Source organism: Vidua macroura, chromosome Z (assembly GCF_024509145.1).
Source record: "Vidua macroura isolate BioBank_ID:100142 chromosome Z, ASM2450914v1, whole genome shotgun sequence".
Taxonomy (NCBI): domain Eukaryota; kingdom Metazoa; phylum Chordata; class Aves; order Passeriformes; family Viduidae; genus Vidua; species Vidua macroura.
The window spans coordinates 74,303,378-74,323,025 of record NC_071611.1 but is presented as its reverse complement, the minus strand read 5'-3'; the positions used below and the strand labels follow the sequence as shown (position 1 = coordinate 74,323,025).

The following is a 19,648-nucleotide window of genomic DNA, read 5'->3' as shown; positions in this document are numbered from 1 at the left end:
TGTGCAACAAGTGTGATAACTTTGCTGGATTTATATATTCATTAATCCCTGACAGCAACAAGGAAGATCAAGATGTTTTGTGGCATGAACTGGATATCTTCAAAGACTTCATTAATAGGAAAGGAGTAATACCTGATGCTATGAGGGAAACTCATATGTCTTTAATATCAAGGTCTTTTTTTTTCAAACACAGAAATAGGTTAGGAAAAAACTTAGTTCACCCAAATTAATCATGTGACATGATGGAGTAAGAAACATAATGTGTTATGTAAACTGAAATGCTGTTGTAGACTGTTTCAGAATAGCTGTTTCCAGTTAGAGATAACACAGATTGGTGCTGGTGCTGTATCACTTCTTTTCACAGGGGACATGAGGCCATAATGAGCCAAGCAAGATCCTGCACAGCATGGCAGCAAAGACATTTCCTCACCGTGGCCTTGGCACTCCAGGGCAGCCCAAAAAGGGCCGAGGAGTCCTGTGTGTAACCAGGAGGGATGACTGACATCACTGTGGGTCCCAGCATTCCCCAGTCCCTTGCTGGCCATTCAGTGCACACTGGGGACGCTGGGCATGGGTGGAACATGGGGATGGGGTGCACACAATTAAAGGGGGGCCCCAAAGTGGAAGGAGTGGAAGCCAAAATCGTTGGGTGGAGACCCCCAAAACGGAGGTGCGATATCCCAAAATGGAGGGAGGAACCCACAAAATTGGAGCAACACCCCAAAAAAAACCACATGAAGCTGTTCTCTCCCTCCATTGTTTACCATCAAGAACTATCTACCAACTCTGATTTCAGCAAATAGTTTCAAGTGTTTTAGCTGAAAGTCATTCTGAGCAAACTTTGTAGAAGCGATCACAGAATCACAGAGTGTTCTGTGTTGGAAGGGATCCACCGAGTCCAATTCTGAAGGGAATGGCTTGCTGGCAGGGTCAGCACCAAAGACACCCACACCAACTTAAGGAAGAAGTGTCATTTCCTGTAGGGCAAAGCAGCAAAGAAGTACAGAAGGATAAGCTAAGCAATGCACCCGATTATTGCTACAAAAGATTGCCTGTAGGGATGAAGAAAGACACATCACCAGTTACCCTAATACTTGACCATTGTCCTGACACACACGTCAGCTGGGGATGCCCTGTCACACCAAAGGATTGGAGAAGCACTCCCAGTAACGGGGAATTCCTATGTGGTTCGCCCACCCTCAGGCCAGGCTGCCAACTTTGCTGTGAGAGGGCCCAGATTTTATACTGTTGAATAAACAAGCTACCATAACTTCTAGTGCAGGCACATCTGGTTTCATCCTCCTCTTGGGCAGGGCTCAGGGAGGAACCAAGGGAGTTTGCTTTGACCCTCTACCTTCAAACACAGCCAGATAGAGATGTGATAAATGAAGATGATTTGTGCTAATAATTGTAACTATATTGATATTTTAGAAAATATTTGTTAAAAAGTAATAGGGGAAAGGGATATGTCATTAGCATCACAAAACAGATGTTCGCAGATGTTCATAAGATCCAGGATAGAGTATTGAGATATTTTAGCACAAACGGCCATGGGAAGGACAAAGTTGGGAAAACCTCCAAGAGTGGAATCGACATTGAGACAAATAAAAGTCCAGGCAACTTCTTCTTAGGCAAGAACAGCCTTGAAGACAAAGCAGTGGATATAATTCCAGATAGAGAACCCAAAACAGGAACATAATGCTTACTTATGTAACACCAAGCTCCATGTGCATGCGCAACCTGCCAGGTTATTCAGAGGACAGCCAGGAAGACCATCGGCCTTCATCCAAGAAGACCCCTGAAGAGTCCAGAAGACCCCCAGCAACAACAGGAACATGCGCTGTGTAATATGGTGACGTAGACTTCAAGAATCAAAACTGGGAGGAGATTTACAGGAACTATTGATGAATATGTATTAGCATACAGTATAAAAGTTGTGCTTGGATTCTTTTGCCTTTTGTACGTGTGGCAGGGTGAGAGGTCCTCCCTGTCCCCCGGTTGGTTTTGCTTATGCTTTATCAGAACCACTGCCAAATTTCTCTTTGAAACTACTTCATTATATTTGATTTTATTATTATTTTATATTTATTTATACCTCAATTAAAATTGCTGCTAAAGTTTAAATCTTGCAGTTTATTGAACTTGACATATGACACCTCATTCATGACACCAGGAAGAGGCACGCAGGGCCGGGCTGCTGCCTCCTGCAGCTACAAGGGCCTCCTGGCAGCCTGCCTCTGCCGAGGCTCAGGCTGCTCCGGGCTCTGCCGGGGCTCTGCTGCGGCTCCAGCCCGGGCAAGGCCGGGCCCGCTCTCACCTCACAGTCGCTGACAGCTCTGCACCGCAGGAGACCTTTCAGAGCACCCCCTCTGATCTTGCTGCTTTCTCAGCTGAGCAAGGCTCTCCTCCAGCCAGAGACATTGCACTTAGGGATACAAATCCAAGTGGCAAGCGCCCAAGTGCTCTGGAGTCACAGCTGAAGGCCTGCATCAGCACAGGATAGTTTGGCTTCCCCACTCCCCCTTTGGTTTTTCCTGCAGATGTCATTGCCCTTTCTGCCTCAACTAGAAGTACCACAGCTGGGCAAAAACAGACCAGTGGGCCGTATTCCAAAGGCAGCGTGGTCTGGAGAAGATGAATGAAGAAGAGCCTTCCCCACTTTCACACTGTGCCAAAGACTCCATAAGTGTCACTTTCCACCTTTTGGAAACAACTGACAATTCATATGGAAATCTCGAGGTTATTCACAGAGTGAGGAAGAAGGGATTTCAAGGTGAGGTGTGGTTTCAGAAACTTTATTCATTTCCAATCCTACTGTTCCAAGTCCGATTAGACAATCCTACCCTAACTTTACCCTAACCCTAATCCTAACTCTAATCGTAACCCTAAACCTAACCCTAATCATAACCCTAACCCTAACCCTAATCATAACCCTAATCATAACCCTAACCCTAACCCTAACCCTAACCCTAACCCTAACCCTAACCCAATCCTACCCTAACTTTACCCTAACCCTAATCCTAACTCTAATCGTAACCCTAAACCTAACCCTAATCATAACCCTAACCCTAACCCTAATCATAACCCTAATCATAACCCTAACCCTAACCCTAACCCTAACCCTAATCATAACCCTAACCCTAATCATAACCCTAATCATAACCCTAATCATAACCCTAATCCTAACCCTAACCCTAACCGTAACCCTAACCCTAACCCTAACCCTAATCCTAACCCTAAACCTAACCCTAATCATAACCCTAATCATAACCCTAATCATAACCCTAATCATAACCCTAACCCTAACCCTAACCCTAATCATAACCCTAACCCTAACCCTAACCTACAATCCTACTCTAAGTCAATGGTAATGGTCCTGATGTGATTATCACATTCTTGTCTCCTTCCTCTTCTTCACTGAAACAATCAGTGGCACCAGGCAGGACGCAGGCTCAGCAAGTGTTACAAATGGATGCTGCCCAAAGAAAAAAAAACGACAAAAACCAATGAACCGTGACTTTCCAAGCTCAGTATTTCAGAGGATTCCTCTGGCTCCTAGAAAGATGCAGAAAGAGGACCAATGGGACCATCTGCACCTCCATCTTTTATGTGCAGGACCTTGCCATCACAGGCAAACCTGGCCCAGAATCCCATTCATCTCTTTATTGTGTTGTCTTCATCTAGCTGGGATTTTTGCCCTGCCAGTGCTCTAGAAATGGTGCTTTCTGTCCCTGGGGTTTCTTCCTTTCAGGAAACTCCAATGACCCACATAGGTCCCTGTCTTTGAGAGACAGGCACCATGCTAATTTCCACAGGGAGACAGAGCAGTGTCTACCTTTCCATGCCCTGCCCCTCCTGTGCTGGATGGCACCTTCCTTCCCAGCAGGGCCAGCCGAGTGGCGCTGGCTGCTGCAGTTCCCTCTCTGCCACACAGCCTGGCAGTAAGCCTGGGCCAGTTCCCCTCTGCCTGAGCGTGCCAGGCAGCAGATGGGGCTGGGACAAGTCCCTCTCAGCTGCCCCTGTCTGCGTGCCAGAAACCTCTAAGGGTGGGGTGGGGGGCAGAAACCAGGGCCCCTCAGAGGCTCACAGTGAGCCCCCCACAGCCCCTCCTGCCCACAGCCAAATCTCTCCAGACTGCTCTGCCAGGACTGGCTTCCTTGGGTTCCTCCACCACCATTTCATGGCTGTGTACCCTGCATTGCTCTACTTCAGTTCTTTTGCCATTCGATAAAATGGAACACCCCACCAAATTACAAAACAGGGTGACAGAAACAGCCAGAAAACAGAGCACCTGTCTTCTCAGGAAATGCGGAGAGAGGTGGAGTTATTCAGCTTTGTGAAGAACAGGCCCCAGGGAGACCTTATTGCCACTTTCCAAGACTTCAGAGTGGCTTTGAAGAAAATGGGGGACATCTTTTTTAACATGGCCAATTACAATAGAATGTGGGCAAATATTTTTAAACAAAATGGGGATCAAGTGTAGGTCTAAGGAAGAACTTGTTTACTCAGAGCATGGTGCAACACCAGCACAGATTGTCCCAAGAGCTTGTAGGTGCCCCATGCCTGCAGGTATTCCAGGTCAGGTGGGAAAGGGCTCTGAGCAATCTGATCTCTTTGAAGATGTCCCTGCTCATTGCAGGACACTTGGACCAGATGACCTTCACAGGGCCCTGCCAGCCCAGCCCAGTCTAGGATTCTTCACTGTTTTCATTTGAACAGCACCAAGAGTGGAGGTGAGGAGGAACGGGGGCTCATCTGATGCCTTGGACCTCACTGGAGGAGGAGCCCATCCCTCAGACACTCTTTCACCTGCAGCCCCTTTGCATTTTACCTGCAGGAGCTCCTTGGCAGACCAGCGCCATGCCTCATCTGTCTGCAGGCAGCAGCTCAGGAAGCCACGCAGGCAAGGCGAGAATAGGTTGGGCTGCCGCAGCTTTGGTCTCCCTCCTCTGGCTATCAGGAGTTGAGCCTGCAGGAAAAGGAAACACCAGGCTCCAGCTGCTTCTTTCCCATCTGTAAGTGCTCTCTCAGATCCCATTGTTTAAGCTCCATTGTGCAGGGCAGTTTCTGCCCTGGCAGAGACCCAGAGATGACTTTCCTTAACCAACCAAAAACCCAAACCCCGATGCAGCCACAGCTTTTCCAACATTCAGCAGATCTTGCCTTGGCAGCTGATTTCATTGACTGACCTAGTTAGTGGGAACTACATCAGCAAAGCATGTTTCCTTTTCAGAGGATTTGCACCAGCTTGACATCTTTTGAGAAGAAGGACTCTGCTACACTAACTTTGCTATTTCCAAGGATTAGTACATGAAAGTCATCTCTGCAGTGCTTGTTGGTCCCTTTAAGCACAGTGGTCATAAACCAAAACTCATCGAGCTTCTTGTCCTCTTCTAGAAAACAGCGGTACGTGGAAGGCAAGAAAGGAAATCTGCCAGGTATTCCTCAGGTAAGGAAACAAACATTTGCAATCTCATATTCAACACAGACAGTTTAAGATGCCTGCACAAATGTATTGGGATGAAAATGCCTGCTTAGGCACACAGGAGCCACCTGCAGCTCTGTCTCTCAGCTGCAAGTTTCAGCTTCTTTATGTGGCAAAAGGAAAACTTTTCAAGGTCAAATCAGAAGAAGTGCCATCCCTATGGTCACCCTCTGCTCATTTGGATACTCAATCAATGCATTAATGGTGTCCCCATCGCAGAAAGTGTCGGGTAAGAAATGGGAGGTTTTGGCTGGCTCTCCATGGCACCAGGCTGTGGCCTGGTCTCCATAAAAATGCCTATCACAATACTAACAGCTCTGTGCTGGTGGCACTGAAATAGATGGTGACCAAAAAGACTTTGTTATTATCCTCTTCAAGCCAGAGGAAAATTTCCAAGCCTGAAACAGCAAACACACTCCCCTTGAGTATAAATAATTATGGCAGCTTTCTTTCCTTTTCCCACACCATCAGATGTTAGAAAGAGGGTTTTATCCTGTCTCTCTGCAGCTGAGCTCAGCCACTGGACATGGTGGGGAGCTGGAGTCCTCACTGTCCTTAGAGCTGTGCAAGCCAGGGATGGCCCTGCTCCTGTGGTAAAGGAACACAGCACCGGCGTCAACCGCCCACGTTGGATCCCAGCCCCGGGCACCTGGCTGCAAGCTCATCAACTTGTTAAAGTACCCAGAAACAGCCAAGAGTTTAGTGTACAATTCTAACTGCAGTCGGAGAAAAACACATCCTAAACTTATCCAGGCCACCCACACGCAAGACTGAACAATGTACAGATGATTTGAAAGCCTGAAAGTTTTGAAGACCCACAGGATTGGGAAAAGATGGTATAGTTTGGAGAAAATGGATGTGCTGTGGTTAAAAAAAGAACAAGAAAGCAAAACTGTTGGGGAAGATGAAACAGGAAAACCTTCTAAATATGATTGCCTGTCAAAAGATTTTTAGAATATGGAAACTATAAGCGAGATTGAAATGAAAGTAAGCTTTGAGATAGTTACTAGCCTTAGTTACTGAGCAACTGGAAAACAATGGTATGGCTGGCTGAAGGTAATCCCCTTTTGATTAAACAATACCCTCTGCTTGCAGACAGGTCCAAAGGTCAGAGCAGGCCCTACTAGCTTGGCAGAAGGGGTGCAAAGAGTAGTTTTTAGGGTTTAAAATGTAACACAGTATGGTAATGTAATGATTCCTATAGGCTGTAAGTAAATGCTATAGGATCTGTACCTTGTACTAGAGTGGTTAGTGACAATTAGAATATTCAGCATAGAAGAAGATTTATTGGGTTGTAACGAGAACTTCCTCGCTCTTTCAGGTCTCTCTTTTGGGCTCCTCTTTTGGGCCTGCTCCGAGCTGTGGCTGGCAGCTCCAAACAGGGCCCCTGCAGCCACGCCCTTTGCAATAAACCGAAAGTTCCAAGACCTGGCTTCAAAGATCTCTCGTTTCTGTCCACCCTGACTGTCCTACCCACCGTCGCTCCTACACAAAACTACTTGGGCATAGCTTTGGTGGTTGTTTCTCTTTCTTTTTCTTTTTCTTTTTCTTTTTCTTTTTCTTTTTCTTTTTCTTTTTCTTTTTCTTTTTCTTTTTCTTTTTCTTTTTCTTTTTCTTTTTCTTTTTCTTTCTTTTTTTTTTTTCTATTTCTTTTTTTCTTTTTCTTTTTCTATAAAATTGAAACTGGGAAGGTCTAACCTCCATTTCTCAGGCTATTTATCACATGTCTAAACTCTCCACTGAAAATTTCTTGTCCTTCAGCAACAGAAGCTGGGATCAAAAAGCAAATGAGAAATGTCAGGCATGCCTGGAGGCCAAAATGGCAGGTTTCTGAGCTGGTTAGGTTTCTGAACTGCCACTTCCCTTCTGATGCAACCAAATCAACAGCAGATGCTGATGTGCTGCAGGGACATTTTCAGAAGGGGACCTTGGTGGAAGTGGTGCCAGCAGATGGCAATGGGATTTTGTCCAATGGCACACTGACCATGGGACAGGTGAGAAAGACAAGCAGGATCAGTGAGTATTTGCACCTTACCGAAACAGGAGTTTCATACTGGTAAGGAACTTCTCCTTCCGCCATTTCGATGCCCATGATTCCAAAAGACCATATGTCCACTTTGGGGCCACATGGTTGACCTGTCACCACTTCAGGCGCCATCCACCCAGAAATGCTGGCCACTGAGCTCCGTCGACTCTGCTCAGGGGTGAGCTGAGCAAAGGGGCCAGAGTCAGCTGTGGAGAAAACAACAAACCATGAAAGCCAGCTCAAGTTAGGAAATCAAGCAAAAGAATTCCCCACTCTCAGTCTAAGAATGTGCTGATGAGTCTCCTGGAGAACTGTCCACGCTTGGTTTCCTTGGGGCTTTAGCCAAGGAAGAATGGAATTGGCTACTTCCAAAATATCCCAGGTTTTTTTTAAGGCTGCTCACAGCAGTGGCCTGCATTCCCCTGAAGCTTTACATTGTAGCTCCCTCCCTCTGGAAGGGACACACACAGAGCAATGCCACTCTTGACTTCTCGTGGTTCCTTATACCTCTGTGCACGTTGCAACTGTGTCATCAGCTCACAGTGGGGGGCCCTGCACTGCCACCAACACCAATTTTTCGAACCTGGAAATCACTCAAAGCAGCCCCACAGCCCACGTCCCTGGAATGCTGCACCTGACCAAGAATACACTGACCCAGCTTGACAGAGCCGTCGGTTCTGAGAAGGATGTTGCTGCTCTTCACATCTCGGTGGATCACGAGGTTCGAGTGAAGAAAATCCAGGCCTTGCAGGCACTGAGAGAGAAAACAGAAACAGGAGGGCAAAAATTAATGATGTGATTTCATTATACAAGAAAGGAAACAGCTCTAAAAGATTCCTTCTGCAGGGGAATGGCGAGTAATGGAGGAACACAGTGCCATTGTGAGGAAGAGCTTGCTGCTCCACCACTTGCAGAGCAGGATCTTTCTAAGGAAAGGCATGTCAGCTTTTGAAAGAGCAACAGCAGCTGCTGTTGTTGTAGACTGTCCCCTGCAAACCAGCCAGCATGGCTGCTGCTGCTGTGGATGTGCTTTCTCCATGCAGAGGACAAGTGAGGGGTTTTGCCAAGAAAGAAAAAGTCCCTCCCTTTGGTGTGAAGTGGATCACTTTGGGGTGGGAGGCTGCATGACAAAGGTTTTGTTGCTGGCCTCAGCACAGACTTGGAAGTATCACAACAGTCACCTTCCTGAAGCAAAGAGCATTTTGGCTGCACTAGTGTCCTTTTCAGTTGAGGACTGAGAGAAATGAGTCTCTCTTTTTTCTTTGCTGATCATTTCAAATGCTGCCACAAGCACATTTGCTTCTACAGGCAAGGAATGCAGTGCAGACAGGCTCGAGATGAAAGTTTAGGGAAGCAAGGTGGAGAACAGCAAATACAAATACAAGAGAGAGAGCGAGAATACAACAGTAGGAGATATGAGTACTAGAACTAACTGCTGTGAGTGCAGGGGCACTGGCAGGCATTTCACTTGAGAGGCTTTTACTTGCCCATAGCATACCAGCAACACAGAAACAAAGCTTGGCACATGAAATCACTCCAGGTCGGAGCCCTGTTTCCCAGACAATCCTGCCCACGCCCTGGGCAGCACAGGTGGGATTGCTGACCTCCCGACTGATGGCTGCCATCTCGTCTTCAGACAGGTGGGTCTTGCTGATGACATCGCTCAGAGTGCCTCCGTCCATGTACTCCATGACCAGCCAGCGCTGCCCATCCACAAGGTAGCTGAAAGAAGGAAACAAGAGCATGGAGATAGACATGCATGGCTAGGTTGTTTTCTTGATTGACTATTGTTTCCAAGTCCCTTTGTGACAAGGATAGAATAAAAGGAATAGACATTCCCTCTAGGCTGTGCATTGTTTGCAATCTGTCTCAAGAAGAAAGGCACAGCTGTGAAAAAAGGAGATGTCTTCAATAGCCAGCAAGTAAAAACTGCAGGTTAGGAACAGATCAAAAACCTGTCAAACTGCGTGTTTCTGGAAATAAGCACCTAGTCTTCCTGGCACGCAAAGCAATGGAAAAGAGGGGACACAATCCAAGGGAAATCCATGTTAGTTTATCTGGACGTAAGAGGACTCTTGAAAAAAATCAAGCCCCAAAACAATGTGGTGGCTGTGAATTTACAGGCTATTGATTCAGTAAGATATGAGTGATGCAGGTTTTTGAATCATTTTAGAACTCTGTGTACCGGGGAAGACTCATGCAGACAAGATGCACTCTCTTCCCATCCACTGGAGATGAGCAGAGCAATAATAATTAACCAATAATTACAGCTCTATTTTCTGCCAGTGAACAAAGTGGAATTTTACCATGCATGTTTGCAATATGTAAACAAACATTCACAACAACTCACCTGTCTAAATAGTTGACCAGGTTGGGATTCTTATTTGGCTTCATGAGCATGAGTTCATTGACTTTTAGTTCCTTCTTCCTCAGTTCTTGGAGATTTATTTTCTTTATGGCCACCTAAAATGACATTGAAAATCAGTAACTTGAGAAGTTGGCGGCACAAGACCGCAAGGCACATGGAGCGAGTGATTTTGCAATGCCACAGCCGAGCTGTGCCAAACTGCCTTGTGATTGGGCATTGCAGTAATTAGGAACTGACATTGCAACAGCCCATTTCTCTGCTCCCTTGGAGGCCACTTACAGGACACGTGGCCACTGAGGTTTTGCCTTGTCCACTTGGTAACTGTGGTGTCTCAACTATCACCCACAAAGCTCTGAGCACACTCCCTGCTGCTTTGTCTGGGATTCAGAAGAAGTAATCCATGCCTTAATACTCTGTGGATACATCTCGGGCTATGGGCAGGGCTTAGGGCTTTTAGGGACGCCGTGCAGATCTCTCCCTACGTGCAGTTCTCCAGTGCAGCACTGCAGGTGGCTAAGGAACTACCAGTAACTTTCAGATGCATTTGCTGGCAAGCAGAAATGAGAATTCAGGACTCTGAAGCCGTAGCCCCAAAGAGCAGTGAGATGCTCAAAGGCACCACCTTTGTTTTAGCAATGGAGAGCGAATGAGCACATCCTTCTGTGAAAGGAACTGCTGCCCTCCTTGCCTTCCTTCTGGCAGCTGAGAAGGACAAAGACTGTCCCAAATGTATTTTGCAGGCTGGTAGCAGTCTGTGCTTCTTGTGCCTTTTCAGCACAGCTCTACTCAAAGCTCCAGCCACAGCTGCTCACACCAGAGGACCTGCGGGAGATGTTGACATTTACCTGTTCTCCTGTGGCATTGTCAAGTGCTCTGCAAACATCTCCAAAAGTCCTAGAAACAAAAAAGCAGCAAAGAAAGGAGAAGACATTTAGATCTTGCAGTGAAAGCCAGTCCACAGAGGAGATCTCAGCTGCAAATGCCTAAAACCTGCCGGATGCAGGCAGGCTCTGCCCAAAGGCAGATGATGCATTTTCCTTTTAAGTGCATGGGCACTGGGCCTGTCCCTGAAGTGTTGCTGTTTACTGCCTCAGCTCCTAAGGAGAGCTCCTTCTTTCATCTTGGGTTTCAGGTTCTAAACTGTGCAGTTTTTATCCTGACCATGGAGTATTTCCTTCTGCAATCTTTTGGAAAGAAATGTTCCTGAGAACTGTTATCTGACAGCTATCAGGGAGTAGGTTGCTCTTTCAGGCAAGCACGTTTCTTCCCCTTTTATTAGTGTGGCTGTATGATTTGGAGATATACAAAAATGCTCAGGAAATTAACACAGAACTGTCCCACACTTGTGAGACAAGGAGATCTTCCAGGTCCTGTTCCTTGCTGCAGGCAAGAACTTGGCAGCATGGAGGTGTCTCTGCCAATGCCTTCTGGGCACACTCACGAATTCGGAGCAGCACTGAGAGATGGGACAATCTATCCCCAGTGTCTGAACATGGGGATAGATGTCTGTTTGCAGCTGTTCTGACTTCACACTGCATAGATATTCCACCAGAAAAACACCTGGCCCATGGTTATGTAGAAGTGACTGTGGTTGGACTCACCCTCTGCCAATATATTCCAGTTCCGTGTATTTCATCACGGGATTTTCCATGTTCACTATTTTCCCTGAGGGAAACAAAATGCAAGATGCTCACTTTAAAGCAGAGATCCCAGCTTCCAGGAGATTCAAATGGCAGACCCAGAGCCTGGAGCTTTGAACCCTTTGTGTTCGGCTGGGTAACAACAACAACCAGGCAGACAGCTCTGCAGCACAGGTGGCCAGCACAGAGACTGCTTTTCTACAGCAGTTCCTGTGGGGAAATGTCTCTAAATGTCCCTGGGACACCAAACTCAGGAAAAACATTTGGTACAGCTATGCTGGCACCTGCACACAATAGACTGTCCCTCAGACAAGAAATACAGCAGACGTACTCCGTAGCTCCAGGGACTCATCCTTGATCTCCTGTTGCTGAGCAGCAGCTGGGTCAGCACTGGAGATGAACAAACTGCCCCGGCTCCACTTCTCAGGTTGGGGAGCAAAGGCTCCTTTAGACCATGCTGCTGCAGCAGCAGGTTTGGTGACAAAGCCCTTATAGATCTGGGACAAGAAATGAGTTTATGTTCAGAAAGGTGGCTGGCAGAGATTAGCCTGAGATTCCATTTCAAATGCAAGCCCTTAGGAAGGTGCTGTCAGCAACATGCAGCACTCTTAAGTGGGTTTTTTCTGATGTCCACTTCTCAAACTGGATGGGTCAAAACCAAAGGCTAGTTCTACTCGAGTGGATGGCCAGATTCATGGTCCATTTTCATGGATTTTCTGAAGGATCACTGCCACAATGACCATTCTACTTCCACTCAAGGATTCCTTTCCCCCTCCAAGGGCTTCAGATACACTTGCAGCTCCTTGTTCAAGTGCTCGTCCTCCCCCCACTGTGTCCTCTTTTCCTGCACCATCTTCAGGTCATGCCCAACCTGTAGCACCTTTGGTGGGGACACTTCCTGTGCCTCACGCCAGCCTCGGGGCTCTTCAGTGCCACTCATTTGCCGGAAGTCTTTGCCGGCTGCCCGGTGAGATGTCAACACTTGCACCTCGAGTCAAACAGTACAAAGCAGTCAGAGACTACAGCTTGTCCCTGTCAGTCAGGAGTCACTGACTGTGAGGAAAGAACAGATTTACAAGGGATACAGACAGCTTGTTTCAATCCTCCATCTGGGTCACCATATTCCCCTGTAAAAACACCTCAAGAAACAAGGAGAGCAGGAACAGGCCAGCAGGAATCAATTTGGATGACTGCTGGCCAAAAGGCCAAAGGACAAGTCCCACTGTCCAGGGCAGCAGTTGAGATTCAGCACACCAGGAAATGTCCTTCTGAGTGACTGTGATACACACTAGAGCAGGATGGCACTCAGAGGCATCACCCCGCTCCCTGCTGCTCTGCACTGGGAAGGCCAGAAGGGCAGAAACCACCAGTTTGGTGACTGCCGTGGCTATCCCTCTTTCACTCACTTGCTTTTGTAGAGCCTGAGGGAGGGGATTAAGTTTTTCTCTGATGATTTTCATTTCTTCCTCCTGCCTCTTCTCCCTTGCCATGATCTTAGCGTGAGCTTTCTGAAAGTCTGTGTCCAGCTGTTCCTTCAAGTTCTGTAAAATACAAGAGAGAGGATCTTTCACAAGTGGAGTGACTGCCACTCTTTCAGTCACCTGGTTTTGTTGATCACCCCTCTGCTGATGGAGATTCATCTCCTTTTGAATTCTTCTTGTCTCTTCCTGGTTCCTCTTCTTCACTTCTGTGATGGCACTCTGAGCTTCGGGCAGCTCTGCTTGTGGCTCTGCCTTGATATTCTGTACACACAAATGCAGAGCAAGTGACTGGGAGCTGCCATAAGGCTCAGCTTTTTCCTCTTGCAGCCTCAAAATCACATTTATTCAGCCACTTCTTTCTGCTTCCCTACCCACACCTGCTTCCAATGGAACCCTCTTGTCCCAGTGCTGATCCCTGCAGATTCCAAGGCTCTGTGCTTTCAGTGCCTCTGGGACTCCTGGCCTCCTCACTCCCAAGAGCTCTGTTTTATGCCCCTCTTCCTGCCCTTTCCCTCTGACACCTGGCGAGTCAGGCTTACCTGGCCATTCTCCTGTGGCTCTTCCACCTGCTGCCTGAGCTGCTCTTCCTGCTCTCGGGCTCTCAGCTCTCCCTGAGTCCGGCATGGCATCTCTGATAGCACAATCTGCTCCTGCTCTTTCTCTGGAAGGATCTGCACAGAAAGCAAGAGAAGATGGGTTTCAACTTTCCATAGGACATTTGTGGGCCAAGACTCAAGGACTGATGGGCTCACACGTTCCCAGAGCACTGTGCTGCTGCTCTCCTGGGTCATTCTCTGCCCGTGGGGAGGCACAGATTCCAAAGTGACCCTGGCACTACAATCAGGGGCCATCTGGGGCTGAAGCTCCAACAGCCTCTCAGGCAGCTGACAGGGAAGGTGTGGCATTTCTCAGGGGTCTGGTGAGGGCCTCCCTCTGCTCCTGCCATGTCCTGTTTGTCTTTCAGTAGTGACTGACACCCAGCCCAGTCCCACAGCTCCATCCTGCCTCTGCAGGTGGCTTCCTGGGTGAGCTCACCCTTTATGAGAGACACTTCTGGAGTTCATGTTCTCTTCACCACCTAAAACATGGAATACTTCCACCTCTCTGGGACAGGCAGAAAATTAAAAAATTAACTGGGGGCTTCAGGAAGAAGAGGCTGGAGGTGGAAAACAGCTCTGAGGGGAAAAAAAACCCCACCATATCTGGAGGGGAAAACAGCTCTGCCTGCTCAGAATCGGTCAACAGAACGTGTCTCTAATCCTCTCCTGAAAGGGATGCTTTAAGTGAACTTTGCACCTCCAACTACTTTGGACCAGAGCCAAGAAGATTCAATTATGCAAATGATAGATAGATTAGATAGATAGATAGATAGATAGATAGATAGATAGATAGATAGAACTCACTCTTATAATCTCTCTTTCCTATCGTTTCTGTTGCTACACACACTTGGTAGCCATTGCCCTGATCAGCAGCACTCCTGAGATTGCTCTCCTGTTGCTTCAATAAACCACACTCCCAGGGAATCTGGAGCATTTAGGTCCTTATGGAATGCAATCAGATCCAGAGCATTGCACTGGGAATGGCACTCTTGCAGCATCTGTGCTCGGCCAAGTGCTTCTCTTGGACTTGACAACACTGAGAGTGCTAAAGGGGCTGTAATCAGAAATAAAGCCCAGCTCCTTCCAGCTCCTCTGATCTCTGAGGACCAGCTGGAACGCAAGAGCAATGATTTCCTGCTCAATTCCCAAACACCACATTTACTGATTCCCTGGGCTGCAAAAAGGCGGAGGTACTGTCAATATGAACGCGAAGTGCAAGGCCCTATTGACTGGCCTGGCACCAGAACAGCTCCTTCTGCACCAAGCTCGCTGTCCCAAACAAAGTGATCTCATGCAAAAATACTGCATCCTCCAGAAATGTCACCTTACAAAAGAAAAAGCTAGCAGAATATCGACAAGAGCTGGAAAAGGACGGGAAACATGGAGGAAAATAGCTTTCCCTTCCTAAAAAATGAGAAACTGAACAGGACATGTCCAACTAACAAAGGAAGAAACCAAAAGATGAAAGAGTGACCAAATCAAGTGTCAAAAGCACTTGAATGCTGTGAGAAGATATTTCCAGAAAAAAAAGCATTTGTATTGAGCACTATTATGCAGGGATTTATGGAAGTGTGCCTGAAGGGCCCTGACGAGCCTCCCGTTGTCCAGGCTAAAGCTCCCTCAGCACCTCCTCCTTGGCCTTGCGCTCCACAGCCTTCCCCAGCTCCCGTGTCCTCCTCTGCACACGCTCCAGCCCCTCAAGGACTTTCTGCTTCACAGGGGCCCACAACTGGGCACAGCACTCCCAGCTGTGGCCGCAGCGCTGCCCAGCCCAGGGGGACGCTCCCTGCCCTGCTCCTGCTGCCCCACTCTTGCTGACACAGGCCAGGACGCCCTTGGCCTTCCTGGCTCCCTGGCCACGCGCTGGCCCACCTTCAGCTGCTCTTGACCGGCACCCCTGGGTCCTTTGGGCCCACGCAGCTCCCCCACCACAAACTTGCCCCTTTGACGTCAAATACAGCAGCCACAATTCCAAGATGTCCTTCCTCTTCTCAGCAACACAAGACAGCAGTCAAGGATTTGCAGCTTCACCCCCACCCGAGGCACTAATGCCATTCCCAAAGCTGCAGGCTTCATCCCAAAACGCATCCACAGAAACTCGCCCCTTCTGCTTTTTGCCTGGCAAGAAGCCTTCCCTACAAGGCACTTGCTTCCTTTGGCCTCACCCCACAAGAATGGCCTGCCCCAGCTTCATGGACAACGCAAATATCTCCTTGCAGCTTATCAAAAGCCAAAAGAGACTGTACAAGTGAAGGACTGCTCCAGAAAACTGCAGAACACTTCCACAAGCCAAACACACTTTTCCACAAAGGGAAAACAACCAAAGAAAGCCCTGTGACCTCCAGCACGAGCACCTGTGCCCTTGGCCACGGCCCTGCAGAAGCCCAGAGACAGAGCTTCACTGAGCCAAGCAGGCAGAAGCTGAGCTACAGCCCCCAGCTCTTGGGTGCCTCAAGGTGACAGGCCAAAGGCCAATTTCTAGCTGTCCCTGCCTGCAGGAAATGGCCGCGTCCTGCGGGATTCCAGCACTCAGCATCCTCAGCCAGCAACAGCAAGTGCTGGCTGCTCAGAAACTTGCAGCTCTGCCTTGCACTAAAGACAGCACCACCCACAACTGGCACTTACTCTCTTGGAAGCATCAGGCTCTGCTGTGACCACAGCTGCAGGCTTGTGGTCGTCTTGCTCCTTTTGCTCCTCTTTGGCTTCTTCTCCAGGAGCAGAGGGAGCCGGGGCGGAGACAGCTGCTGCTTCTGTCATCTGTGGCAAGAGAGAAACATGAGGGACAGGCCGTTACCTATCGTTTAGCACCTCCTTTCTCCTGGCATCTACAACCACCTCTTTGAAGGAGAAATCATCAGCATTCTTAGCAATGGCATTCTAAGTCACTCCGGCCAGATTAAAATGGGCTAATTCAAGAGAACTCTGTTTGCCTAGGAATTTGATAGTCCTCCCTGGCTGCTATCTGCAAGGCACAGAGCCTCTGCACAAGGGAGCTTTTAGCTCTTGAAAGCTGTGAAATGGAAAAGTAGGAAATAGCCAGCAAGGCCTTTGCTATTGCTGCGGCAGACATGGAAAAGTAAAAGTGGATCAGAATCCCATTCGGTGCAGGAAAAGGGCAGGAAAGCTTGTGCAGAAGCATCTTTGCTTGCTGGGAAGAGAGAAAATCAGCAGGGCTTCTCCTCCTAGCAAGCCAAGAAACCACAAATTGGAAGTGTCACCTGCTCAGGTGGCTAAAGCACATGGATGCAGAGCAGGGATGTTTGGCAGGGAAGCAGGCCTTGGGGTGAGCGCTGTCCTCTATGGATCTATGGAAGTGTGCCTGAAGGGCCCTGACGAGCCTCCCGTTGTCCAGGCTAAAGCTCCCTCAGCACCTCCTCCTTGGCCTTGCGCTCCACAGCCTTCCCCAGCTCCCGTGTCCTCCTCTGCACACGCTCCAGCCCCTCAAGGACTTTCTGCTTCACAGGGGCCCACAACTGGGCACAGCACTCCCAGCTGTGGCCGCAGCGCTGCCCAGCCCAGGGGGACGCTCACTGCCCTGCTCCTGCTGCCCCACTCTTGCTGACACAGGCCAGGACGCCCTTGGCCTTCTTGGCTCCCTGGCCACGCGCTGGCCCACCTTCAGCTGCTCTTGACCGGCACCCCTGGGTCCTTTGGGCCCACGCAGCTCCCCCACCACAAACTTGCCCCTTTGACTTCAAATACTGTATTCACAATTTTAAATTGTCCTTCTTGTTGTACAACCACATCTTCTTAGGAAGTGTCCTGATGTTTGATTGGAATGAAAGTGTAAGTCACTATGGCTTTATTAAAATGCACTAATTGAACTCTATAGGAAATTGCTGTTTATTAAGTATTCTTCCGTGTTTGGTTTTAACAAGCAATATTCTCTCTGCAAATCTTAGTTTGTAAGTCTTCAAGGCTCTGAGACGGAAATTAGGAAATACCCAGATTTGCCTATGTGTTTGTTGTTGAAGGAATGAAATTGGTTTTTCTTTCGGCCTGCAGGGCTGGCCCTGTACAGTCTACTTGTTCTGGCTAAGCTTACAGCGTACTCTACAATACCTAAACACCACCAAGATGAAATGTTCCTTGCTCACTCACCTTAGCATCAGCACCGCTGAATACATGCTTCACGTGACCTGTAGTGGGCAAGGGAAAATGAAGCAGACGCTGTCAGAAAACTGCCTGGGCTGGTGAATCCCACAGAACAAGAATCGCAAACAGAGAGTATTTTCCGCTTCATAACATCCCTCCAGGAGACACAGTTCATTCACACAACCAGCAAGAGATCAGGACCATATTCTTGGTCGTGCCTACACTTTGGCCTGTTTAGCTGGTAAATTAATATAAACATGATCAAGAAAATGTAAATTGTTCTTTCACACTCAATGCTCCTGTTCTACCAAACACATAACACATCTTTTAAAATCCTCTCCTTCCAGTACCTTTTTTTTTTTTTTTTTTAATCAATTGTATGAACTAATTCTCATTAACTTGCTGGAAACAGTTGTCCAGAAAAGCTTCCCCAAAATTCCACTGAGCTGTGGCAGCTCTATTGTGACGCAGCACAGCAGCAGCTCCAGGGTTCAGGAGCAGATAGTCACTGCTTTGGAGTTAGCATTTCATTGCAAAGGGAATCACTATTTTAGCACTCAGACAAGGGTCAAGTTAGGCAGTCAAATCCTTTTATGACAAAATGTAGAAAGAAAGAAACTTTCTCTGAATTCTGGGAACAACTGCAGAGTTTTTAGAAGGCCTTCCAAGGAGTTCTCCAGTTTACATTTTCAAAGCTGTCTTGCTTGTCCCAGCAATCTGAGGAAATGACAGACTCTGCTGCCTCAGACTCTCCCGTGGAGGGACCAGAACCCCTGCAGGTTCCCTTGCAAATGCTGCCCCTGTGCCTACAGACACCCCCTTTTTAGTTGAACCTCTTGACAGGAGCTTTCCCAAACCAGTGGCACCCTAATGCTCCTTCTGTTTCAAAATAACTCAGTCACTAAGAGCAGGAAGACATACAAAAGCCAGGTTTGGTTACACCCAGGGAAAACCTCTACTTACGTGCCAGGTTAGTCAGGTAATAGGCGGAATAAGAAACGCCATAAACAGTGACAAATGCAGCAGCAAATTGCTCAATCATTGTAGCACTGCTGCGCAGATTCACTCCAACACGAGAAAAAACAAGGCTCTTGTCAGTGTGCAGCTGCCCACTGACACGTGCCTCAACCAGGAGGATGCACTGAGCATCCTGCACTGAGCAAGGCCTAGGGCTGCTCTGACGCTGAGGCCTTTTGTGCACCACAGCAACCTTCTGATGTCACCATGACCGCATGGCAACCATGCCCTGACATCACAATGCAAACCCTCTATATTGGCCTGTGAATTGATGCAAAGCAATAACCTACCATCTGTACAGCAAACGCTAAATAGCCTGGGGAGTTCTCCTCTGTCACAAAGTAGCACAAATTCCCTTTGTGGGCCAAACCCTGCTGTTCAAGGGATCCAAGAGTAACTCCAAGAGCGCACCAAGCACCTACAGCCTGTACCCCAACAAAGCACTCAGATGGGACTCAAGCAAAGGAAACCTGACTAATATAATAGCCCAAAGCACTGCACATCTGAGAAATGACCCTCACTTTTAAAATGTTAAAGGTTTAATAAACCTTAACAGAGGACTGAATAAGGAAAAATTGCAGCACTGGGAGTCTCTATGACCATTACGAGCAGCTCATCTACAAAACAGATTCTCTGCCTTTTATACCCTTAGCCCCTCCAAAGTTTTATCAGTCAACTCTTTCTCTGCTGTCCACTGGTGGAGATTACTTTCTTACATCTTGATTGGAGGTCAGGTGTTGTTACACCGCGCCTCCTGGTCACAAGCCGGCCCTCCCCAAAAGCCCTGACTACCAAGGCTGTTACAAGGGGGAGGGCAAATAAGGCTATGGGAGGATATATTACAATAACATCACTATACATTGTAACATCCACATACTATCTACCTCTTAATTGGGAGAGCCAACTGTTACATTACTCATCTAGAACACACAGAACC

At 47.9% G+C, this 19,648-nt stretch overlaps 2 protein-coding genes across 2 annotated transcripts; both read right to left on the bottom strand.

The window, feature by feature from the left end:
• Window positions 1-3,332: 3,332 nt before the first annotated feature.
• LOC128821827 (serine/threonine-protein kinase PAK 3-like) lies at window positions 3,333-12,012 on the bottom strand. Its single transcript, XM_054003158.1, has 9 exons — window positions 11,851-12,012; window positions 11,481-11,544; window positions 10,725-10,773; window positions 9,862-9,974; window positions 9,116-9,233; window positions 8,166-8,265; window positions 7,521-7,717; window positions 4,832-4,969; window positions 3,333-3,475 (listed from the first exon to the last, which is right to left on the bottom strand). Exons 2-9 carry the CDS (start codon window positions 11,528-11,530, stop codon window positions 3,389-3,391), a joined length of 852 nt encoding a protein of 283 aa, XP_053859133.1. The 5' UTR covers window positions 11,531-11,544; window positions 11,851-12,012; the 3' UTR covers window positions 3,333-3,388.
• Window positions 12,013-12,094: 82 nt separating this feature from the next.
• Window positions 12,095-13,629, bottom strand: LOC128822358 (uncharacterized protein DDB_G0290301-like). The gene is made up of 3 exons (XM_054004054.1): window positions 13,540-13,629; window positions 12,892-13,261; window positions 12,095-12,105 (listed from the first exon to the last, which is right to left on the bottom strand). Exons 1-3 carry the CDS (start codon window positions 13,627-13,629, stop codon window positions 12,095-12,097), a joined length of 471 nt encoding a protein of 156 aa, XP_053860029.1.
• Between the last annotated feature and the right edge of the window lie 6,019 nt (window positions 13,630-19,648).

Coding starts and splice junctions, on each gene's coding strand:
- LOC128821827 (XM_054003158.1), bottom strand. CDS start 11,530: ATGGAAAATCCCGTGATGAAATACACGGAACTGGAATATATTGGCAGA. Junction 9,975..10,724: donor ACAATGCCACAGGAGAACAG/GTAAATGTCAAC, acceptor ATGTCATTTTAG/GTGGCCATAAAGAAAATAAA. Junction 8,266..9,115: donor TGGCAGCCATCAGTCGGGAG/GTCAGCAATCCC, acceptor TTTCTCTCTCAG/TGCCTGCAAGGCCTGGATTT.
- LOC128822358 (XM_054004054.1), bottom strand. CDS start 13,629: ATGCCATGCCGGACTCAGGGAGAGCTGAGAGCCCGAGAGCAGGAAGAG. Junction 13,262..13,539: donor AGCCACAGGAGAATGGCCAG/GTAAGCCTGACT, acceptor TTGTGTGTACAG/AATATCAAGGCAGAGCCACA.